The 26,902-nt window shown below is 40.4% G+C and overlaps 1 protein-coding gene across 1 annotated transcript in view; it reads left to right on the top strand.

Annotated features, from left to right (window-relative positions):
- Window positions 1-26,902, top strand: part of LOC102794584 (voltage-gated potassium channel subunit beta-2-like) — a 235,649-nt gene that overhangs the window by 27,315 nt on the left and 181,432 nt on the right. Inside the window, exon 4 of the mRNA XM_087833517.1 lies at window positions 5,558-5,595. Coding sequence (XP_087689643.1) covers window positions 5,558-5,595 — 38 coding nt within the window. The remainder of the gene's footprint in view (window positions 1-5,557; window positions 5,596-26,902) is intronic.

The raw sequence follows: 26,902 nt of genomic DNA, 5'->3' as shown, positions 1-26,902 counted from the left end.
CACATGATATGAGACAATACAGCAGTAGCTACCAACCGCCGCAGTCTCATACAGGTGCTGCCAGAACTGACGAGCCCACTTCATCATCAACCACAGACTTGGCCAAGTATCTAATACGGCGAGAGATGATAAGCTCTGGGCTGTTAAGGTTTGACGATCAGCCATAAAATTATTGGGCATGGAAGCAATCTTTCCACAGTTCTACAGAGGACTTAAAACTGACGTCAAGAGAGGAGCTTGATCTGCTATGTAAATGGCTGGGACCAAAGTCATCAGAGCATGCTAAGAGGATACGAGCAGTCCACATACACGATGCAGCTGCAGGTGTAAGAATGGTATGGCAAAGGTTGGAAGACTACTATGGATCGCCAGAAGCAATTGAAGAAGCTCTCCTAAAGAAACTGGATGATTTTCCAAGAATCTCAAATCGAGAAAATCAAAAGCTGAGAGAGCTGGGAGACATTCTCTTGGAGCTTGAAGCCGCCAGAGCCGATGGGTTCCTACCAGGCCTCAGTTACCTGGACACATCTCGGGGCATCACTCCAATCGTCCAAAAATTGCCATACTCCCTGCATGACAAGTGGGTCTCTCTAGCATCTCGTTACAAAGAAAATCATCAAGCGTCTTACCCCCCGTTCTCCTTCTTCGCAAAGTTTGTTTGTGATCAAGCCAAAACGCTCAATGATCCAAGCTTTGCCCCTCTTACAGGTGGTTGGAGGACAGGGAAGCCAGAACACCCCTTCAAATCACACATGAAAATACCCATTTCTGTCAAAAAGACAGAAGTCTCCTCAAATTCTAAAAGCATGCAAGCCAGCCCCTCAGGGAAGAGGAGGGCCGAACCAGATGAACAATGCCCACTCCATAACAAACCACACCCCCTCAGAAACTGTCGTGGGTTTAGGAGTAAGTCTTTGGATGAAAGGAAAGCTTATCTAAGTGAGAATAATATTTGCTTTAAGTGCTGCGCTTCGTTCACTCATCTAGCGAAAGACTGCCACAAAAACGTTCAGTGCAGAGAGTGAAAGAGTGAGAACCACCGTACTGCGCTACACCCAGGGCCAGCCCCCTGGATATCAGAGACTCCTGTAACCGCAAGAGAGCAAGGCGAGGAGCAAGGAGAAGAAGCTCCTCATGCTGTCACAGCAAAATGCACAGACATTTGTGGGACTACCGTCAGAGCAAAGTCGTGCTCCAAAATCTGTCTTGTCAGAGTTTATCCAGCTGGCCAGAGGGAGAAAGCTGTTAAGGCGTACGTTGTTCTCGACGAGCAAAGCAATAAGTCTTTGGCAAGAACAGAGTTTTTTGAGCTCTTTGGAGTTACAGAGGGCGTGGCAGCATACACCTTGAAGACCTGCTCAGGAGTTATGGAAACAACAGGGCGCCGGGCTAACAATTTCATCATGGAGTCATTAGATAGTAAGACTCACATTCCACTCCCCACCTTAATCGAATGTGACATGCTTCCTGATGATAAGTCTGAAATCCCCACACCTGAGATCGCCAGACATTATCCACATTTCAAGTGGGTTGTGGATAAAATCCCGGCTATAGATCCATCAGCAAGCATCCTGATCGTGCTCGGTCGAGATGTACCACAGGCACACAAGGTTCGAGAACGATGCAATGGGCCCCACGATGCCCCCTACGCCCAGCGTCTCGACTTGGGATGGGTGATTGTGGTAGAGGTTTGTCTCGGAAGAGCTCACAAACCAGAGTTTGTAAACGTCTATCGGTGCAACGTGCTGAGTAACGGTCGTCCATCTCTGTTCAACCCTTGCACTAACAGTCTCCACATCAAAGAGAAGCTTGACACTCCAGAGCAGCATCGTCAGTTTCCAGGAGCTAACGCATCCGAAATCCTGTTTGATGGGAAAGATGGCCTTGGTGAAGGGGTCTTCCAGCAAACGCCACACAACAACAAACTTGCTATGTCTGTGGAAGACAAACTCTTTCTAGAAATAATGGACAACGAGGTCTTCATAGACAACTCGAATAGTTGGGTGGCACCACTACCCTTCAGGCAACCAAGGCACAAACTCCCTAACAACCGAGCCCAAGCAGTCAAGCGTCTTTTGACATTACAGCACATGCTGGAGAAGAAGCCAGACATGAAAGAACACATGATTGCCTTCATGCAGAAGATCTTTGAGGCAGGTCATGCTGAACCAGTACCACCACCCACTGGTGAACAGGAGTGCTGGTATTTACCAATCTTTGGAGTGTATCATCCACGAAAACCAGGTCAGGTACGGGCAGTGTTCGACTCCAGCGCAAAGCAGGATGGTGTCTCACTGAATGACATCCTGCTGAGTAGCCCTGACTTGAATAATTCAGTGTTAGGAGTCCTCATCCGCTTCCGCAAGGAACCTGTAGCGGTGGCAGCAGACATAGAACAGGTGTTCTATTGCTTCAAAGTCCGCCATGATCACCGAGACTTCCTATGTTTCTTCTGGTTCGAGGACAATGACCCCACCAAGCGCATCACAGAGTATAGGATGACCGTGCACGTATTCGGCAACAGCCCCTCTCCCGCTGTTGCCATATACGGCTTGAGAAGAGCAGCTTTGCAAGGACAGGAAGACCACAGTGCAGAGGCAAAGCAGTTTGTTCTAAAGAACCTCTATGTGGACGATGGTCTTGCTTCCTTCCCCACCGATGACAATGCCATCCGAGTCCTGAAGGAAACCAAGGAGATGTTGGCTGATTCCAACATACGGCTACATAAGATATCCTCCAATCACGACATAGTAGTGGAGGCGTTTCCACCTGAGGAACGTGCTAAAGAGCTGAAAGACCTAGAGCTAGGTGTGGATCCGTTGCCTATGCAGAGAAGCTTAGGTCTCAACTGGCACCTTCAAACCGACAGCTTTACCTTTCTTGTCTCCCAGGAGGAGAAGCCCTTTACCCGTAGAGGTATTCTCTCCACAGTCAATAGCATATTCAACCCGTTGGGGTTTGCAAGTCCTATAGTAGTCCAGGGCAAGGTTATACTCAGAGAGCTATGCGCTGAGCATTGCGATTGGGACACCCCAATACCTGCTGGAAAAGTGGCACAATGGAAGTCTTGGAGAGACTCACTGAAGGCACTCGAGCAACTTCACATACCAAGGCCATACCTACCTGTTTCCCTGCTTTCCACACGGCACAAGGAGTTATGTGTCTTTTGCGACGCATCCACCATGGCCATCTCTGCAGTTGCCTACCTCAGGGCAGTTGATGATGAAGGGCACTGTCTTGTAGGATTCTGCATGGGGAAATCTAAATTAGCACCCCGGCATTCCCATACTGTGCCCTGTCTAGAGCTTTGTGCGGCCGTACTAGCGGTTGAGCTGGTTGATATCTTGAGGGATGAGCTAGATGTTGAAATCCACACAGTGAAGTTTTACACCGACTCCAGAGTTGTGCTGGGCTACATCTACAACGCCAACCGGAGATTTTATGTGTATGTTGCTAACAGAGTAGCACGCATCCGGAAGTCTTCGCAGCCTGAACAGTGGCACTTTGTCAGTTCAGAACACAATCCTGCTGACCATGGTACCAGACCAGTTCCAGCTGCACTGTTGAGAGATACAAACTGGTTTTCTGGGCCATCATTTCTTGAAAACGACGAGAGAGTTGCACTTACCCCACCAGAGTTCTTTGAGCTCGTTGAACCAGACAGGGATGCAGATGTGCGTACACTGATTGCAACCTTTGCTACAGGAGCTTCTGAAAGACAGCTTGGTTCACACAGGTTTGAGCGCTTTTCCAGCTGGAAGACACTTGTATGTGGCATAGCAAAGCTCATCCAGAAAGTCAGATCCTGTGCTAAGACTCTGGAGGGAGATTTGACGAAGGTAGATGAGTGTACACAGGCAAGAACAGTAATTGTACAGACTGTACAGCACGAAGCCTTCAAAGAAGAACTCAAGAGCCTGTTCAAAGGAGAGCTTGTCTCAAAACGCAGTCCTCTCAGGAAATTTGACCCTTTCTTGGATTCAGATGGTGTACTGAGAGTTGGTGGCCGCACGTCATTATCTGCAATCTCATGGGAAGAGAAACATCCCATAATCATTCCCAAAAGCAACCACATTGCTACCTTGTTGGTGCGGTATTATCATGAGCAAGGGAAAGAATGATAGGGATGGCTCGCCGCATTTTGGATAGCGTGTTACTCAAGATGCATTCCCCTAGTCTTTCACACGAAGTGCTCACCACGCTGATGGCAGAGGTCGCAGCCATCATGAATGCCCGGCCAATAGTCCCTGTGTCGTCAGATCCAGACATGCCGACCATACTCACCCCTGCTATGCTTTTAACACAAAAGGTGGACTCCGTGTCTGCTCCCTTGGAAGACATCAACCTCAAGGATCTTTACCGAAGTCAGTGGAAGCAAGTTCAAAGTCTTGCGGATTCATTCTGGAAAAGATGGCGTCAAGAGTACTTGACGACACTCCAGCCAAGAAGGAAATGGCAAGCAGAAGAAGCCAGCCTGCAAGTTGGAGATGTTGTGCTCCTGAAGGACAAGGAGGCTAAACGAAATCAATGGCCCACAGGACTTGTGGTAAATACGTTTCCGGGTCTAGACCGCAGGGTCCGGAAAGTGGAGGTCAGAGTTGTTCAAGGAGGCACCCCCAGGGTGTATTCGAGACCCGCCACTGAAGTTGTGTTGTTACTCAGAGGGACATAATGGTATAGTACTCTATACCATGCGGGGAGTGTACTGCCCCTTTAAGGCAGGCATGATAATTTGGGTGTGTGTTTTTTGTACCAGCAGACTTGCCGTAGTACCGCACCAGTGAAAAACAGTCCGTTAGACAAACTGTCGTCTGTTCCACTTTTTGTTCACTTTTTCTTGCTGAGCCTGAGAGAGCACATGCCTGTAAGTAGTTGCTATTTGTTTTGTAAGCTTTCCCGCGAGTTTTGTGTAGCAGTTTAGAGGTTTATGTGGAAAACTTTCTTTTGTGAGGAAAAACGGCCGCGATGATAACACGTTAGCCCGTCTATGGGATTTCCCATGTAATGTTAGCATTAAGCTAATCGCTAAATGCGTGGGCCTAATAACCAGTGAAAGGGTTTGGTTAAGTTTGTGTTTATGTGTTATATACATTGTAGTGCAGGACTTAATGTCTGATGTTGTAAAGAAAATGCAATTACAGCAGAAATGTAATATTTTATTTTTGTTTCTGTACCAGTTTTACAGTGCTTCAACAGTAAACATCTAAAACGTATCCGCTGACTCCTGGATGTTTATTGTGGACCTGTTAGCTATCTGCCAAGCTAGAAACCAGCTTCACACCCTAGTGAGGGCAGAATAGTAATATTTACAGCCTAAACATGTTCGCCCAATCAGAATTTTGTCCAATGTTTAGAGCAAATAAAAGGTATTACATAATGTCTGCTAAAGCATGTGTTTGCACACACACAGAGAGATTTTGATATTTTATTTTTACGTTGCTGGAACTTTGGAGGCCAGGTCTGCTACAACATGTGCCACACACACACACACACACACACACACACACACACACACACACACAAACGAAGAAAGTGTAATGTTTTTATTCTTTTGCAGGAACTTGGGTTACCTTTGGAGGTCAGGTCACAGATGAGGTAAGAGACAACAAATACCTTTTACTTTCACATGTACTTCAATCTCATTGTGAAATGAATGGACCCCATGTAGCCTCAGGTGACAGTTTTGTTGTGCTCTATTTGCACAATACATCCTTTCTTTTCCTTATGTTGGGAGATAAGCTTTTCAGCTGCTTCTCCACTCAACTCTGTACTCAGCCACTCTCTCGAGCCTCTGCGTCACTGAAAATAGGGAGAGTCTATGGCGTTATTTTTGTGCCACTATTCTGAGCGCACGTAAAAATAATTTGCAGGTGCAAGTGTTGCATTTTGAGGAGAAATTTATTTTGAGCGAAGAAAAGCTAAATTTGAGTGAAAAAATTCATTGCTGTGTGCAAAAAATGTATTTCAATGTTTGCTATTATCCATACACACACACAATAGCAGCTCCTCTCGATCAGTTTTTGCATTTGCGCTTGCTCGCATTGTGTTGCTTGCACTCTCAACATTTCTGCCCATGCGCATTCAACTCTTTGATTATTCTATTCTATTCTATATATTTGTATGGCTCATCCACTTTTAATCAGGTCCAACATCCCCCGTGGCTTCCTGCCGAGAGCCACAGAACAGCAACTTAAATGGAGAAAATTCCGTGAAGGCCTGGGGCACCTCTTGCACTCCAAAACAACAGAGGGTCTAACCAGCAATCCCAATTGCGTTCATCCTCTTGAATGAAATTTCGAATCACTTACTTTAAAGTCTTATCCATTCACCACCCCATCAGTCTGAGAGTGGTAGATGCTGGTCCGAATAGATTTAATGCCCAGTAATTCATACAGCTCTTCCAGTGTGCGAGACATGAACGACATGCCCTGGTCAGTCATTATCACAAGATTACCTGAAACAGCGCTTGCGCTACACTCATTGCAGAAATGGTGTGCAGCAGCACTGCTTCCAGGTATCCCCTTGCATAATCCATCAGAACTAATACAAAGCAATAGCCGCGTGCACTCCGGTGAAATGGCCTGATGAAATCCATTCCAATGCACCACCCCTCCACTGCAGCAGAGCCACAGACCAGACCCCTGCCACACTCATGTTTAAGATGGTGTTCGTATGATTCAGATGAATATGCAATTTCTGAGACAATCATGAAATGACAGCAAATAAGAATGATCTGGTAATAACTGTGACTTTGCAAAAAATTACAGTTGTTGTCAGCAAGCATGTGTTCCTTTAAGCATATTATTAAAGATCTAGATTTAAACTTATCCATTGCTTAAAGGAGAGGTTTAAGAAGTATGCATTTCCAGTTTGTCATTTTAATATTTTGTTTTGTGTCATAAGGAAGTATAATTGAGGAAGAACAGAATAAACAATGTCAGAGCCCCACAAAATGACTTCCAGTTGACCACTGTTATAATTTTCTCTGATAAAAACAATCAGAAACAGACTTCATGAGGGTGACCTGAGGGCCTGATGAAATGGCCCCTTGGCTCACTGGCCAGATTGTGGGACCCAATTGGCATTTCCCATAGAACTGGCAGGCCCACCACTGGCACCCTGTGCTTTTCACAGATCAGTGAAAGCAAGTACCAGTACCAAGATCTAGCTGGACAAGCACAAGAAGCACTGTCAGAAGCCATAAGAAGGTTAAGGTCAAGGTCAAATTTATTTATAGAAATAGATGACATAAGTCAATAAAAACAACTTTAACAACAACTACAACTAAGGCTGTTAAAACCAAAATGTTTTGGTCAAAGCGTGTTAAAAGCCAGACCATGAGACTTCCGGTCTGTCGGGCCGAGTGATGGCTGTGTAGAGTAAACACTCCCAACTTTATTACTCTTTTCCCCAACTTATCTAACTTGAAACCTAAAAAACTTGGACTGTAAGTGCTGGATACCTTTTTCCAAAACAAAAATGCCCAGAAAACTCAAGAAAAAGAACATAAGTGAACGTAGAGAAGTGGGATAAGACGCCTCATCCCAAGCTAGTAGTAATATGGAAGAAGAGCAGCAACCTGATGCAAATGCTAATGTGAAAGACCTCCCCCCTACTAGGGATATTATATTAAAAGAACTGCGTGCTTTCAGAAAAGACACAAATGAGTAGTTTAATGCCATAAGGGAGGATGTGAATGAAATCGGCAAAAGACTTGATGAAGCAGATGGATGCATAGTGGAGAACTTGAATCTAGGTTTTAAGAGGAGTTGCTTATGGAATTAGTGATATGAGACAAAGCTGATGGATCTAGAGTAATGTTCATTTCGCGAGAATCTCAGAATATACGTCGTGAAGGAAGGGGAAGAGGACACATTTCCATCTGAGACTTTTTTGGAAAAGACATTGGGTCTCTCTTCTCCCCCCGCGCTGGGGATTGAAAGAGCTCCCAGTACTGTTGCTGAGACACTCATTTGTTGTCAAATTCGCAAGTTATCGTACCAAGGAAGATATTCTCAAGAAGGCTTGGCAGGCTAGGGTGCTTGATTTTCCAAGCACCAGGATACATTTGGACAATGACTATGCTCCGGAGATACAATGAAGAAGAAGAGAATATGCAACAAAGAAGGTGCTTTGGGACAATAACATCCACTTTCAGTCCCCTTTCCCGGCCAGGCTGAGCGTGTACTACAGTGATGGAGCAGTGATGTACAACACGGTGCAAGAAGCGACTACAAATATGGTGAAGAGAGGATTATCGGTAGACGTGAAAGACAGGGCTACACTCTTGGACCAAATAAGACAGCAGACTTGGCAAACAAGTGTGAAGAAGAAACAGTGAAATATGATCCAAAAGCAGGGCTTCAAGGAGCGTCTTCAGGCATTTAGGCACCAGTGTGACTGTGGGTAATTAGGCTACTTGAGATGGAGCATCATATTGGAGGTAAATTTAGGACTATAGAGATTTAAGAGTAACTGAGATCACAGACTATATTGATAAAGATGTTTTAGTTATATATTTTGATAATTTCATAACATGAGCATATAAAAGTAGATTAAAGTTGGGTCACTCATATGCATAGTGAGCTGGACTCTACAGACCATTCTGCTTTGGGCCTTTGGGCTGAAGAGGGCACTCTTCCACAAGTGGATAGAAGAGCTTTTCCCTCACCAATTACAACTAATATAGTGTTTTTGTTCTTGGAAGTCAATGTGATTGTATGTTTTTGCTTTATAGTGTTCTTTTTCACACGTGTTGTTTGTTTGGGTTTTTTTCCCCCCAGGGGTGTACTTTTCGATTTCTTGTTATTTACAGAGCTTAAAATCACATAATGTTTTAAATACAGTCTCGTAAGCAAAGTAGTGTCATACAATGTAAATGGCTTGGGGAATCACATTAAAAGAAGCAAAATTAATGTCAAAATTAAAAAGAGAAGGAAAAGAAGTTGGCATTTCACAGGAATCCTACCTATCACAGCCAGAGCATGAAAAACTTAGGAAATGGAAATTTAATCAGTATTCACCTTCTTGTCCTTAGGGCTCCAAAAGGGGTGTGGCAATTCTAATATCAAGCAGGCTAAATTTTGAATATATTCAAGAAATAAGGAATAAGGAGGAGAGGTTTGTGCTAGTAAAGGGATACCTGGGAGGTACACTGATTACTTTTATTAATATATATGCTCCCCCAGGATCAGAGTTAAAATTCTTTAACCTCCTAAGACCTGAACTCTTCCACGGCATGCATTTTTAATTTCTCTTTGATATTTGGGCTGATTGGGACCCGATGAATGTAAAGAAAGAATTACAAAGAATTACCAGATTTTTTTTTTACCTGATTTTTGTTCCTAAGAAAAATGAGAGCCACATATGAGGATATTCGTTTAAAATTTTGATAGAACAGTAGCAGCATAATGTCCTTGTAAGTGTGTATCAGGCCCTTGTAGAGCAAAATTAAATATTTTGGTCTAAATAACCCAAAATGTGATGTCCACATATGTGGACGCCAGGTCTTAGGAATTGAATTGATTGAATTGATTGTTGTTGTCACAATCAGTGGGCGCAGACCGTGTGGAGGGTGTTTGGAGGACCCAGTTGCAGACACAGACGAAGGAGGCAAAACCTTTACTGAACTCAAAGTGAGCCTTTATTGGGGCCAGTAAACAGTAAAGCAAAAATAACCAAACATAAACTATGTCAATGACCTAAACAAAGAGCCTAAACTGGGAAACAACTAAAGACTAAGACAAACTAAGACTCTAACTTGAACTGTACCTATGAGCTATGAACATGACATGAAAAAGCAAAGAACAGAATTCTGGACTGGCACATGAAAGACTATGAAAACATGACAGGAGCAGATTACTATGAACATGACCAGAACAGAGACTGAAAAACTATGAATCAGTACATATAGCTAGAGTGACAGGAATGGTAACAGACGACGCAACACAGACTGAATGAAACACAGGGACTAAATACCCACAGGGATGATCAGGAGAAGTGGAAAGGAAGAAGAGCAGGTGACACACATGAACCTAATGACAGGACAGGGGAAGTGAAACTAGATACAATGAACAAAGAACACCAGACTCTTTTAAAATAAACAGGAAACATGGAGACATAGACATGACACAAACTTGACAACAAGGACAGGTAGACACATGGACCAAGGAGACTTAGTATAGGGGAGATGACAAAAACTACTAAGAAACAAAGGTCTAAACTGCAACCTAGAAATTAACTAGATGAGCTAAACTAGAACACAAATGAATACAAAACATACATAAAAACTCAAACACAAGGCATTGTAATTTTGGGAGGGGATTTCAATGTTCGACTCAATCCATCCTTAGAATCTTCAAACCTACATGACCCAGGACTAAACAAAATAACCAAAAATGTTAAATACATTTTAAAGGATTTAGGGCTTATAGATGTTTGGAGAGATTTAAATCCCATAAAACAGGATTATACTTTTCTCTCTAACCTGCATTCATTCTATTCTAGATTGGACTATTTTTTATGTTCCAAAAAGACCTTAACAGTGTGGATAACTGTAGTATAGGAGTGATGGATTTATCGGACCAATTATAGCATCCTTCCATGCAATTGCGTTTGTCCCTAACCACTGGAAACCCTCACGTTAACTTTTATTGAGCGGAAAAAAGTTAGCATTCATCCTTCAGCTGCACTGTGCTAATGTTATGCTAACATAGCTGTTTTGCTAGCGATCACATAGGACATCATTATATACCAGCTAGTCCAACTTCAGTAACCCTACAAAAGTCACTGCTGTTTAGTTTTCTGTCTTAATTTATTTTGGAAGCGATAGCTTTTTAATTTTTTCAGAAATCTTTCAGTCAAAACATGGCATATGATGTTTAGGTGGAAACTAGCAAGCTAAATTCCTGCTAACTTCTAACTCCGTTGAATTTAATATATTCTGTTTTCATGGATGCCTGGATGTTAAACTTAATTGTTACACCTGGTAAAGCAGCAACACTGATCATTTTATTAAAGATGAAAGAATTTAGACGGTTTTTAACTCTCAGTGATGCCGCAGTGTTCGTTTGACTTTGGGACCTGAAGCAGACAGAGTTTTAGACCCAGATTACTCCGCAAGGCTCCTGACTACGGCAACCGTAATGCTCCGGCAATGCATTAAGCGGTGCGCCTTCATAGCTTACCAAAGTCGTACTAAAACATTTTTTGACAGATTTCTGTCGAGGTCAGTAAGCACAACCAGAATTCATACATAAGGAACACTGTTGATTTTTCAGGAAATTAAAGGATTTTAAGTGTGTCTTATAGTGTGTAAAATACGTTATACAGAAGAAAAGAATATATCGCGATATATATTGTTACCGCACATGCTTCAAATTATACCGTGATATGGATTATAGGCCATATCACCCAGCCCTACTATGAGACAAGAGGGCAATCAGCAAAACTATTAGCCTATAAGTAAAAAAAAACAATTAGAAAAGATAATTTACAAAATGAAAAAACCTCAAAAGAACAGTATACTGTATAAATTGGAAGACATCCAGCTAGCTTTTCTAACATTCTACAAAGAACTATATGCACAATCTAGAGTAGATGATAAATGTATGATATCCTTCCTGGACTCACTCAACTTACCAAAGGTGACTGAAAATCAAAATGCAAACTTAATCAACAAAATATTCGAAATTGAAATTAAGAAGGCTATCTCAAACTCAAAAACAAATAAATCACCAGGACCGGAGGGATTTCCAATATTACATATAATTGACTATGTAGTTAAAAGTAAAAATCAGAGGGTTCTTATTAGTTTAGATGCCAAAAAGGCTTTTGATCAGTTTAATTGGGAATTTTTATATAAAGTTCTGGGGAAGTTCGGGTTTCATCAGTCATGGTCATTCACGCATTATATAGCTTCCCAAGGGCAAGAATTAAAGTTAATGGGGCACTTCGAAATCTTTTGATCTCCAGCAGGGGTAGGCAACCTTTTTGATGATGAGTGCCATCTAAAATTTCCTCTGAAGTCAATGTGCCATATAATTGCATTAGCAATAAATTTAATAACGCTCTATATTAACAGTTACACACTATATAGAACAACTTTACATAACAGCTATCAGCAAATAGTTATCAGCTATCTTGAAACAAAAAAAGACACTTTTTATCCATAACAAGAACTCCATAACAGCAAATGAACTGTACAACAGAAAATGCAAATGCTATTTATGGTCTCCTCACAACAATGGTCTCCGAGTGTCCAGGGTTCAAACTACCTGATGACACTCATGTGAGAGAAAATATGCTCACACAGACATGTAGAGCCAAATACTGCCAATAAAGGCCTCTGCAATGTTCTGAAGACAGTTAAACTTGTCAGGTAGTGATGTCCAGCAGGAGAAAATGCAAGCTCCATGAACACGCACAGCTGTGGATTCCAGCTGCGTCTGTAGTACTGCAAACTTTGACCCCCACAGAGTCGAGCTTTTCAGTTCAATCAGCTGCATTTCAATGTCCTCTGTGTCCAGGCAGTTAATGCGAGACAAACCCATCTGCTCATTAAACCTTTCTGGTTTGATTAGAAAATAAAACATTGGCTTCATGTCACAAGTTAAATTTTCCGGATAGGCCATGAAAGGGTGAAGACGTGTGTGCCAGCAGCTCCTGCACCTGATTTGATGAAATTGTGATAATCATCAAAGTAATAGATTTTTCTCCTACAAAGTAATACAGGGGTTGTGAAGAGTTCATTCTTCTCCAAATGCCACCAAAAAAACCAAATCCAAAGCAAGCGGTGACCGAAACGACCGACTTTGGCGTGGCCTCGGCTGAAAATGACGGTGTTAAGACCGGCACGCCAGCCATCTCCGCATTTGAGGAGTATACACAAGGTAACAAACAAGTGCTGTCAGCGATTGCTTCTTTGGATACCAAGATAACTCAAATGAAAGCAGACATTTGTGATACCCTACGCGGGGAAATTGCAACGCTGAGGGCTGAAAATGATGAGACCATCTCAGCTTTGAGAACTGTAATGGAAAACCATAATGTCCAGCTGAAAGATTTATCAGAATCGGCGACAAATACTTCAAACTCCGTGGTGAAATTAGAAGAAAAAGTCAAACAACTTTCTAACAAAGTGGAACAATTGTCTGAAAAATGCATTGACCTGGAACGGCGTTCAAAGAGGAACAATATAAGGTTAGCCGGGGTACCTGAAGGCAGAGAAAATGGACAGCGGTTAGAGATTTTGTGACAAAGCTGTTACGAGATCTATTGGACCTGGATGAAACTCTGCTGTTGGACCGAGCACACAGAGCCCTGCGAGCGACCCCAGAAGATGAAGCCCCGCCACGACACTTGATCGCGAGGATACATTACTACCACACCATGGAAGAAATACTACGAAAAGTTTCTACCAGAAAGAATCTGAAGTTTGGAGATATTCACGTTCAGATTTTCCGCGATCTACCTCGGGCAGTGGTAAAACGACGTGCTGCATTTACTCCATTAAGAAACCTGCTTCGAGACCAACCCGGAGTCAGATATGGACTTCCATACCCTGCTAAACTCAGGGTGACATACAATGGTACGGAGCTGGTGTTTACGGATCTTAACGAAGCACGCCGCTACGCACAAGAAAAATTTGGATCTTAAAAAGGGCGGCATAAGGTAGATAAATCAGAGCTCAGCCTCTGGCCTAGTGACACGTATTTATTTTGATGTAAAGAGACTATAACTTGTTATGGAGCTACATTGGATAGAGGAAGTTTTGAGATAAAGTATTTTGGTAAGCTCAGTTTTTGTTATAGCATCCCTTTAGATTTTTTGTTTTTGTTTTTGTTTTTTTTTTCATCTGGGAATGCACGGATGGGGATGCATCGCTTACGTATTTGTCTTATTTTGTTATGGTTATACATGGCTAGGGCGGTGGGGGGGCGAGGGTTGGGGCCCATATCTTGACTGCATAAGTATGGAAAGTACTAGAATTAATCCGCCTTAATTTATTCAAATGCAAGACAATGGAAATGTAAAGAATGTGGATTTAACCTTTTGTACATGGAATGTCAAAGGTGTAAATGAGCCTGTTAAGAGAGGCAAAGTGTTATCACACTTGAAATCTCTTAAAGCGGATATTATTTTTTTACAAGAAACTCATCTGAAAAATGCGGCTCACAATAAACTTAGGTGTAGATGGATTAAACAGGTGTATTATTCAACATTTTCCGCTAAAACTAGAGGGGTAGCTATATTAATTAAGAAAGATACCCTGTTCAAGCATACTTCAACCATAGCTGACAAGAATGGTAGATATGTATTAGTGACCGGGGAGCTGCACGCTACTCCGATTACCCTACTGAACATTTATGGGCCTAACCATGATGATCCAGAGTTCTACAGAAAGGTTTTCAGCTTAATTCCGGATATACCTAATGGTAATTTAATAATTGGAGGCGATTTCAACTTAGTGTTAGACCCATACTTGGATAAATCCCTCTCCAAAAGAACTACATCGTGTAAAGGTAGCAACTTTATCAAAACATACATGAACAATATGAATATCTGTGATGTGTGGAGAGCTTTAAATCCATCAGGCAGAGAGTATTCCTTCCACTCTCCTGCACATAACAGTTATTCAAGGATTGACTATTTTTTGGTGGACGGAAAAATGCTCTCCCTAGTTCCTAATGTAACCTACCACAATATTATTATTTCTGATCATTGCCCTGTCACCTGCTCCTTCGCACTTAGTAATCTCACTAAAGCATACAGGAATTGGAGATTCGACCCACAACTACTTAGCGATTTAAAATTTCAACAGTATATAAGTTCTCAGACCTCTTTATTCTTCGATATAAACGATAATGCCGAGACCTCACCGGACATATTATGGTAAACGTTTAAAGCTTATATTAGGGGGTCCATAATATCATATCAAGCTTCACGGAATAAAAATAATAAACTAGAACAGTTAAAATTAGAAAAAATAATCCATGATTTGGACGCTAACAATGCAAAGGCTCCCTCTTTAGATAAGTACAACACTATTTGTGCATTAAAATATAAACTAAACCAGATATTAACTAGCAATATTAATAGAGTGTTCATTTTTGTAAGACAGAAGTATTTTGAATTTGGGGATAAACCACACAAGTTGTTAGCTAGACAACTAAAGAAGTTAGAAAATGACAGAACGATTCACAAAATTAGATCACGTAATGGAAACCTGGTCACATCGCATAAAGATATTAATGATAACTTTAGACAGTTTTATGAATCTCTTTATACCTCTCATCCCACTGCAGGGCCTAAAGATATGCAGGATTTTTTAGATAAGTGTGATCTTCCTGTGTTAGATCAGATGAATCGCAATATTTTGAATGCCAAGATTACAACTGAAGAAATCACTAAATCTATTGGTTTATTAAAAAATGACAAGAGTCTAGGTCCAGATGGGTTAGGGAATGAATTCTACAAACACTTCAAGATTAAACTTGTTCCATATCTATCTAAACTGTACAACCATGCATACAAAGTGGGCACCCTACCACCAACTTTGAATGAAGCAATTATTACAGTACTCCCAAAAATAAGTCTTGGAGGAAGTGGGATCATACAGACCTATTTCTTTATTAAACTCAGATCAAAAAATCCTGGCTAAAATACTAGCGAGTAGACTTAATATGGTAATAGATAAACTGGTACATCCAGACCAAACAGGCTTCATACCAGACAGGAATTATTTTTATAATCTCAGACGTTTATTTAATATAATTTATTCCCCCAAGGTGCAACAGGACCTACTTGTACTTAGCTTAGATGCCAAAAAGGCATTTGATCATGTGGAGTGGTCCTATCTCTTTGCTGTTTTAGAGAAATTTCAACTGGGACAAGATTTCATTTCTTGGATAAAACTACTCTACAAGAACCCCACAGCCAGAATTCTTACAAATCAAACATTATCAACTCAGTTTAAGCTCAGCAGAGGGACAAGACAGGGATGTGTTCTTAGTCCATTATTGTTTGCTCTGGCTCTGGAACCCCTGGCACAGACAATTCGAACTCACCCTGATATACATGGTATACAGTATACACTTCTAATACTATATCGCTTTATGCTGACGACATTTTACTATACATAACAAAACCCCTAACTTCCCTCCCAGCAATCCTCTCCGTTATTGACAAATTTAGTACCTTCGCCGGCTACAAGATCAACTGGGGAAAAAGTGAAGTATTGGCCATCAAATTCGAAAGCAAAGAATGGCTTACATCCCTCCCATTTAAAATAACTTACGAAAAAATTACATATTTGGGCATCATAATAACAAAAAGATACAGTTCCCTAATGAAAGAAAATTTTCTCCCTCTACTGGAGAAACTTAAAAACAACATCCAGTATTGGAGGACACTCCCTATCTCATTGATAGGGAGAGTGAACTCAATAAGAATGGTATTTCTCCCGCAGTATTTGTATTTGGTCCAAAATATTCCAATTTTCTTGCCCAAATCTTTTTTCAAAAAGTTTGATGCCATCATTATGCCGTTTATATGGAACTACAAAACACATAGAATAAAAAAAGACCACCTATGTAAACACGGATCCCTTGGAGGATTTACACTACCTAATTTCATGCATTATTATTGGGCATCAAATTTAAGAATAATTTCATTTTTATTGGATGATACAGCGCTACTCCCCCATGGCCTGCAGACGGACCCGGAGGATTGCCTTCCTTATTGTGTTGGTGGAATATTACTCTCTCCTACTCCCTTGACAAACGCACACTATAATTCCAACCCAGTGATTCACACCACCTTGCAAATCTGGAGACAAATAATTAAGCACTTTAAATTGAAAACACTATCAATGTGTACACCTGTTACAGCTAACCCCTCTTTCCTTCCATCATGTGCAGACGGAGCTTTCATCGTGTGGCAAGAATTGCTGGACTTAATTCACTCAGGTTTTGTCTGTCGGGTCACGTTTACTTCGCTGTTTTATTTACAACTGAGCAAATCGGTTTGGCTGAGGGTAAAGTTACGTTTCATAACTGCACAGTTTTACAGACGTTTAATGGTTCACTGGCACATGTGTTAGACTGAACCATTCGCTTTTCTTTATCTGGTGTGTTTTGGATTTAACATTGAATTTTGAGAGTAAACTGACTTATAAAATGTTTTAAAGAAAGAGAAGAGTAGGCGCATTTCCACCGAGAGGAGCAGAGTTTGCAACAGCGTGTTCATCATGAAGACTGCAACCTGGACAGAAATATTATATCATCTGTTTTTTAATAGTTATTCAACTGTATTCTAAGCACCAGCTGTCTGTTAGAATTTTTAGAGTTTACTTAACTAAAAATAAATGAGGTTAACATATAATTTGTGATTTTTTTTTCTCTTTTTTTCTCTTTTTTTTTCTTTTTCGGTCATGTTATGTTTAACTGTCAAAGGCTTGTTACAAACTATGAAACACATCGTGGAGACTTCTGAATGTTTTGTTCTTTATGCTGTAGATTTTCACGTCTCTGGAATAGTTGGCAGTAATAAGGATGATTTTCTGTAAAATTATATTGATATGAGCCGTGACATATTCGTAGATGACCGTTAGATTAGTCAGCTGGGAAACTCATAGAGCTGAAGATATTGTGGATATGCTGACCTCGCTCTGTGGTGTACAGGTCCGTTTACCCTCATGATTAATATTCACAATAAAAATATTAGCCGAACATCATGAAGTCTGTATGTGTGTCATAGTGTCGAACAACCTTTGTACAGTTAAAGCCAGCAGTTACTACATGACGGAAACACCAACGTTATTTCTTTTATGCGTTTATACGCAGGTCACACTGATGACTGAACAAGAACCCAAAGATCAGCTGTTAATCGAATTTATTTGCTCTCTCTCCTCCTTAAACATGTTTTTAATGTTAGTTATAATTCAGAATTGGCGACTGAAACACGTAGGACACATAAGAACATCAGGAAATAAAACCCCGATAAATATAACCTCAGTAAAATAAGTCAGTGTCAGCGGGGGTTATTACAGCTGTGTACCGGGGCCTGCGCTTTGTCGGTGGTAATAACAGCTCGATTGCTTGCGAGGCGAACGTGTCTATCCCACGCTTTGCCGTGAGACGGGGCAAACATCTCCGAAATCATCGAAGCACTTTTGCAAAGAGGCTGTATCTTGACAAACAGACCAGACATATGAAGATTAAACCACTACCATTCTTGGCTAAAAAAATATTAAAACGGTATTTGGTGACACACAAACAGGGTTTTTCAAAGTTCAGTTCTGTTAGTTTCCACATGCTGGTTGTTGTGTGCTAAAAACAATGGCCACCAGGCCAAAGCAATGCTTTTGACTCGATCAGCGTTAGCCCCGCCCCCTGAGTTTGATGGGTGAGGTTGACAGATAAAAATATTTCATGGTGAGACCTGAAGGAGTCAACTGTGCCAAAATAAATAAATTAAATACACCATTAAATAATTATTTAAATGTGGCAATAATTAATTAAATGTGTCATTAATTAATTAAATATGTCAATAATTAATTAAATGTGTCAATAATTAATTAATTACACGTGTCATAAATATTTATGTAATTAATTATTTCCGATTTTAATTAATTATTGCCACATTTAATTAATTATTTAATGGTGTATTTAATTAATTCATTATGGCAGTCCTGGCGTTCCATACTAACTGGGTTTGTTAGGGCAACCTGAATAACAGTTTTCAGTGTGGGGAAGATCTGATTATCCAGAAGATTGTACAATGTTAACATATCTGGAATGGCACCAGCCTCACTCTTGAGCTTCAAAAAGTTTTTGGCAACCGTGACTTCCTCTGACTGAAGCTCAATATGGTAATGCAGTGCCAGGGCTGACAACCCAGTTTGTTTAGCAGATTCTGTATAACAGCTTTAATATAGGGAGAACACAACTTCCAGATTGTACGAGTAAAATTAGTTGGGTTTTTTTCTCCATCTTTGGACTGACAATCATACACAAATAGATTGTATTCAATTCAAAAAAAAAAAAAAACTATTAAAATCTCTAATAAAAAAAAAGTCCTCTCTCAGAGTACTTTCAACCAAAAGGCAAATAACCAAACCACATGCTCTGATAAAGGATATAAATATTGAAATACTCATCCAACATTATCCTTTATTGATGGATCATTTGATCTTACACTTTTAACTGAATGTGGCTTCTTTTTTTGAAAAAAACTCCTCATATCCGATATGAACCTGGCTGTCTCTCTGTGTACACACACACACACACACACACACACACACACACACACAACATGAGTTATAAGGTTAATGGGCATCCAGTCAGTTAGCTAGTTAGTACCTTGGGTTCAATATCGGTACATGCACATATGACAAAATAACCAGTTTCTCTCATTAGATTTCAAACAGGACAGTGGTAACAACAGTAGGCTACGGACAATGTTGTTTTAGATTTTAAATAGGCTATATAAATTTCAATGGGAGCAACAGGACGGTCAAATATCGCTGATTTTACTACAGAGCAGGACGGATTGTAGGGTAGCAAACATAGTCGGGAAACACATTTTCAACACAGCAGGTTACCTGGGTATAATGTTTTTCAGCTAAAAAGAAACATGGTCTGACTCCTACCTAACTATATAAAGAGTAACTGAAGGTTAAATGAAGCTAATATGTCCTGTTTTAAGCCAGGCACCCACACCTCCACTCCGCTGCGGATCAGCCACTATCCCTCTGGCAGCAACAGCGCTAGAGCCAGAGCAGGGGAGAGCTGGAACAAACCATTTTGGGAGGGGGGTAGGGGTTATCTATACTTTTGTTGTTAAAATGTTCCATCTCAATTAAGTTCTCTATGCTTTTTATATTTTTAGTAGTGTGTCCCACAAACAGCAAATATTGTCAAAAAAAGTAAGAAATCTTTGGGGGTGCTGAAGCACCCCCAAAAATGGGCTAAAATCACTCCTGGTCTCGCCCTAGCAGCACCTGTCCCTCTCCTCCTCTTCAGTTTGTCTCAACATAAGCTCATCATATTCTGTGATATGATTTCTTCTGAGGTGTTTGACGAGGTTAGTGCTGTTGCCACAACACCTCACTGTCTTGCCACATGTATCACAAGCCGCGTCTTGACTGTTTGTGGAGGTAAAATACGTCCACACATGACTCTGTTTACGCTCAGCCATTGTTGTGAGTGCTCAGTGTTGCCAACTCCTCAGTAAGGAAAATCGCTATTGGCTGCCCTAAAAGTCGCTAGAAGTCGCTAAATGACTAATGTGCATAATTGGTCATGCTAATGTAATTGTAACCTACGTTGTTGGAGAGAGAAGTAACAGCATGAAAAAGACATAAAGTGAGTAAAAAACGTTGTAAATGCATTTAGAATTTATTTAGAACTAAAAACTACATTTCTTTTAGCAAATATTGTTTTTTTTTAATGTCACAATTCCAACCCTGATCCTTTCTCCAGGCTTGGACCGGGAAAAGTGACCCGAAATTGGCACCCTGGTGGAGTTACTTTGTGTGTGTGTGTGTTTCTAAGTAGCTTTAAACCTTATGATCCACAAAAAAGCATAAGAGTAAAAGAAGAACTGACTACGTTACAGTCAGTGCGGGAGCAGCGGCTTCACTCATGCGCGATTCATTTGCAGTTTGGACGCATAGGTGTGAACATCTCCTGCCCTGATAGCAGCTGGGGGAGGACTATCCTCCGCCCGTGAGCGCTTTGGAATGGGCGAGGTGCCCACGGCAGCACCCGCTGCTTATTGAGAGTAAAAGCAATAAGCGTTTTCACATCAAAAAGTCGTCATAAATAAGTCTCCAATAATACCAGAAAAAGTCGCCAGATTTGTCGCTAGTTGCTTTTTAGAAAAAAAGTCGCTAAGGGGATCTGAAAACTCGCTAAATATAGCGACAAAGTCGCTAAGTTGGCAACACTGTGAGTGCGCACGCCAGGGGCTGCGATACATTTATACAGCCGTATTTCGCATATGACTATGAAAGGTGTAAGAGGAAGTAGTTCCTTCCAATTTAGACGATCTGAATGATATAGTTTCTTTCCACTGCGTTCCTGTTAATGAAAAACTACAAATTTACCCCAAAGTACTAAAATATCAATATTTTAATATGAGAATCTAGAACATAAATTACTGGTATCGGAAGAATCAATATTTCAAAATTGATCCGCACACCACTACAACACACCAACCATCACCACTCAATGGTTGATTCCTGACAGGTTCTTCTAAGTGCACTATTATATATAAAATATTAGGCCTATTTCACAACATGTGCAAACTTTAACTGTTTTCTCTTAAAAGGGTAAACAAACCAGAAAAGTTTCGCTCCCAATAATACAATATGATGTAGGCATTAGAACTTCCGGGACCAATCACCTGCTTCCAGACTCATCTGCTTCCAGACTCATCCACAAACAACATCCTTTATTTCGACACATACGCACAGCACAATCATGCAGAATCATGCGCTCAACGGCAGCACATTTACATCACTCAGACAGCGCACACAGACCTATAGGATACACACACTTAAGCCAAGCGTACTCATATTAGTAAATATGCACACACATAGTCAAACTCAGGGAGCATCTCGCCACACATTTTTTCTCTCTCTTCCTCTCTTTATTTACAAACAAGTGATGTATTCTCTCCACCTGTCTAAGCGACACACACAGCGCACACCCCTAATTATACACAGACATCTATGGGCACACTAAGGTTTGTTACATGGAATATAAATGGAGCTGGCTCCAGAGAAAAGAGGTTAAAAATATTTAACCAACTCAAAACACTACAGGCAGATGTTGTCCTTTTACAAGAGACCCACAGACCTCTTAGAGGTTCGAATGAACTTAAAACACCTGAGTTTCCTAATGTGTTCTCAGCTTGTTATAATTCTAGACAAAGGAGAGTAGCAATTTTAATACATAAAAATATTAATTTCACAGTACTCGATACAGTTATAGATTCAGAGGGCAGTTCTTAATCATTAAACTATCTATACGTGATAAAAGGCTATGTATTGTAAGTGTATATGGTCCAAATGTTGATGATCCCTCATTCTTTCACGGTTTTTTCAGTGCACTCCCTGAACACTTAGATGGCACACTTGTTCTTGGAGGCGACATCAACCTTGGACTAAATGAAGAAATGGATAGGCTCAATACAGCAGGAACTCAGCGCAATTGGCAGTCCACAAATATAATCAAACAGTATATGAGCGACTTTGGTCTTTGCAATGCATGGCGCTCCCTTCACTCCAACAGTAAGGAATATACTTTTTTCTCACATGTTCATCACTCCTACTCCCGTCTGGATTATTTTTTGGTCAGCAGCTCACTGCTGAGTGACATTTCAGACACTGAGATTCCCCCTATAGCTGTCAGCGATCATGCCCCTGTATCTCTAACACTAATGCACAAGAATAATACTACGCCAAGTAAAAACTGGAGATTTAATACATCACTGCTTAAAGATGAAGACTTTATTAAATATTTTAAAAAAGAGTGGACTTCATATTTAGACTATAATGACACTCCCGGAACTTCAGCATCTGTTCTATGGGAAACAGGGAAAGCTGTGATGAGAGGTAAAATAATTTCTTTCTCATCACATAAAAAGAAAGAAGAAAACAAAAATATTCAGGAATTAGAAAAAAAAATCAAATCACTAGAAGAAGGATCAGGAAACATTGAACAAAATACGCAAAACAAAACTAAAATTAAATGAGATAATTGATAATAAAAAATTAAATTCTTAGTACAAAGACTACGCTTACAAAATTATGAACATGGTAATAAATCCGGTCAATTTCTAGCAAACCAGCTAAAAATAAATAAATAAAAAACAACTATATGTGCTGTCCAAGATTCATCTGGGAACACAGTATATGACCCGAAACAAATAAACAACATTTTCAGGGATTTCTATAAAAGATTGTATTCACCACAAATAAACCCGTCTAAAAAGGAAATTGATCAGTTTTTAGACAACATAACTTTTCCAAAATTATTAGACACTCAAGCAATGGCACTGGATTCGCCACTGACATCAGGTGAACTCCAGGAAGCCCTGATAAGTATGCCCAATATTAAGGCTCCAGATCCAGATGGCTTTCCTGCAGAATTCTACAAAGAATTCTGGACGATTCTAGCACCAGTTTTTTACAGAACGTTGTTGGAAATCAAAGAAAAGGGCAGACTTCCATCAAATATGAATTCTGCAAACATTAATCTCCTGCTAAAACCAGGCAAAGACCCTGTATATCCCTCAAGCTATCGTCCAATATCCCTTATAATGTATATAAGGTATATAATGTATATATATGTGTCTTTCTGGCTGCTGTTACAACCATATTTCCCATTGTGGGACAATTAAAGGATTATTCTATTCTATTCTATTCTTATAAATGTAGACCTTAAAATAATCTGCAAAGTTCTCTCAAAGAGACTAGAGAAAATAACCCCCCTCTTAATTCATTCTGACCAAACTGGTTTCATAAAAGGTAGGCACTCATCAACAAATACACGTAGATTACTTAATTTGATAGACTACTCATACAATAAAAACCTTGAAACTACAATATTTTCTTTAGATGCAGAAAAAGCATTTGACAGGGTTAACTGGAAATTTCTATTTGCAACTTTACACAAATTGGTTTTGGATCCTCTTTCATTAACTGGTTAAAATATTATATAATTCCCCAACAGCTTGTGTCAAAACAAATGACCAAACATCCTCCAGCTTCTGTCTCCTGAGGGGCACCAGGCAGGGATGCCCACTGTCCCCTTCACTGTTTGCAATTTTTATTGAACCACTAGCAGCAGCAATTAGACAGAATTCAGTAATTAAGGGCATAAAATGCAAGAACGTGGACCATAAAATCAGCCTTTATACGGATGATGTGTTACTTTTTCCACAAAACTCACAAACCAATATCTCTGGGGTGATTGAATTGATAAACTCTTTTGCAAGAATATCAGATTACTCAATTAACTAGTCAAAATCTACAGTCCTTCCGATTAATTGCTCCTTCCATAATTCCTCTTCTACACCACTGCAATCGGGAAATATAAAGTGTGAGAAGGGGGGAAAAAAAAAAACAAGGCTTGGACACTGCTAGCACGGGGCGCCCACACAAACGCAAAGCAGGAGATGAAGCATAGTTGAATATGTTTCCAAACCAACTTCATTTTAAGCCAAAGACTAGAAAATATGGTGAAGCATATCTTCCCTTTGGCTTCACCTGCACAAGAGCCGAGGTAGGTCTCCCCTGCAGAATTGGTTTTCCCTTCGTCGGGAGCACGCGCTGGGCTCTCCAAATTATGGACAAACAGTATCCTACATTCTGGCTTTTTAGTTCACAAACACTTGTTGTAATGACTAACTATTCCTGACATTTTGGAGATATTAGCTCTTTATACAGTGAAGTTACAGCGAGATACAAATAATATCAGGCTGATCCTGCCACGATTTCTTTCCCCGGTTCAAATCACGGACAAACAGTATCCTACAGCTGTTTATATTTTTAAACCCATTTTGCACAGAGAGGCATTTTTTGAAAAATGTATTGATAGCAATGTTTAACATTATTACACAGGAAAAAAACAACTACATGTAAAATAATTACACCATTACGCCTCTGCCTTTCTAAATCGAGGGACAGTAACTGCGTGTATATATATATAAGCATGTAAAACCTGAAGATAGATTAACAGTAACAGTATTTCGTCTCTATCTGCCATTCTGCAATTCATCTCATGTAAACAATAACGGGGTGCACCGCGTGACGTGAAAAAAGGCTCATACCTTTGACATTGCGTGATGAACTCTGTATTCCTCATCCACACTAAAACGCAAAAAAGGAGTTTTAAAAAATCTCAGTTTTCGCTGATTCGAAACGCCGTTTACGTGGACAAAACAGCTGCGTTTTCAAAAATACCCGCATAGTTGTGGACGTAGCGTAAAAGAGTTAGTAGTTTATTTTATTACTACCTGTAATTTATTGCAGATTACTTGTATTTGCTTAATTGATTACTAAATGTTTGAGGTGTGAAATAAACCGCAATGGAGCAAAATATGGGTGTGTGTGGTTGGAGGATGTGTTTGTGCGTCCATGCATGTGCGCGCAAGGGGGGGGGGGGGGGGACAGACATTTTTCATGTAAAACAAAGGGGGGCACAGCAAAAAAAGTTTGTGAACCACTGCCATATATCATCGTGCTGTTGTTTATTCTATTGCTCTTGTTTTCTTCTGCTTGTTTTCTTTTTTCATTCACTTCACAACAGGTGAAATTCAAAAAACAAAACAAAAAACAATAACATGTAATATTTAGTATCTACTGTTATCTACTGTTAGCTAGTTTATTGTGATGGTGTTGTTTTTATTATGTTGCTCTTTGTTGTTTGTTTTCTCTTCTGGTGTTTTATCTCCATACAGGTGATCCAGGTGTTTTGTTTGTTTTTCTTTTTTTTTCTTCCCCCTTTCTCACCATCTCTTCTCCCCTCTATTTTTCTTTCTCTCCCTCTCTTTCTTTCATTCTTTCTCCCTGTCCTATCCCCCAGTCATGTATGTCCCATCTTTAAAAAACGAAAATTAAATAAATACATAATTATAATAAAGGTCAATCAAATGGACCGATATGGCAAGGCCATGATGATCCACTTGGTAAAGTAAATCCACTTGGCATCTTTCTTCGCCTTCAGACAACAATTCTGATGGCTAAAGATCCAAACGGGACAGGCAAAAAAATAAAAAATAAATAAATAAAAAATAACTTCCGGGACCATGAGATTCAGTGCTGTTGTCACTGCTTCTAGCTTTCATTAATTGCTGATTCTTATCTGGTCTGAACTCAGACTTAAGTGTCAGTACCTCTTTTCTTTTTCCCCACATCATATTTACTGGTTGTCCACAAGTGCTCCAGAATTCTGGATAGTCTGGGGTCACCTGCCATAGTTCCACCTGCAAAATACACAGAGAATTTTGTTAGCAGCTGCACAATTCACACAACACTAATGTTCACCATTCACCACTTCCTAAACACTTCATGGTAATGTTTCATCACTAAATTGTGCACTGCTGCACCCATTTTAGTCACAGACCCAATCACTTTATTCAGTTATATTGTAACATGCTGTCATGTATTTTACAAAGAAAGTTTATTTTCATATAGTCAGAGGTGTATATCTGGGTGCACGCTTCACCCATGCATCAGGAACAGGAAACTCATTTTTTTTAGTCTCCACTTCAACAGACTCTGTCATGTTTCGGCTGTGTACAGGCAGGAGAAGGACCCAAACGCAAAACTCACGACAACGAAATTAAACTCAAAAAGCTGCTTTATTGCAGAATGGCATGGAAAACTAAACTGGGACATGGATAAACTGACACGCAAGGAAACACAGCCATGAGGGAGAACGCGACACAGAACTGAGGGAGACGCAGACATAAATACACAGAGGGTTAATGAGGGAAGTGGGAGCACACGGGGAACACAGGTGACGCTGATAATCATAACAAGACACGGCAGGAGTAAATGCAACACTGACGGGAGACTGTCAAAGTAAAACAGGAAGTACACAGAGGTTCAGACAGGAGGAGAGAGAGCACGGACATAATGGGCTGGGGAAAACATGGAATAAAACACAAGGAAGGGAAACAAGGGTTCACAGATACACAGAGGGGCACACAGGGGGTAACCAAATAAGGAACATCTTAACTAAACAACTGAGGAACCAAGGCATAAATAAAGAACAAAATACAAAACACACGAAAACTAAGAATACTGGGCCAACATGGCCCAGGACCATGACAGACTCTGCTACATCCTGTTCACTTGTGAGATCAAATCATCTGTTCCTAATCTAAC

The sequence above is a fragment of the Neolamprologus brichardi genome, chromosome 20 (assembly GCF_056152115.1).
Source record: "Neolamprologus brichardi isolate AB-2024 chromosome 20, ASM5615211v1, whole genome shotgun sequence".
NCBI classification, from domain to species: domain Eukaryota; kingdom Metazoa; phylum Chordata; class Actinopteri; order Cichliformes; family Cichlidae; genus Neolamprologus; species Neolamprologus brichardi.
The sequence above is the reverse complement of the archived record's forward strand: the minus strand, read 5'-3'. Positions and strand labels throughout refer to the sequence as shown.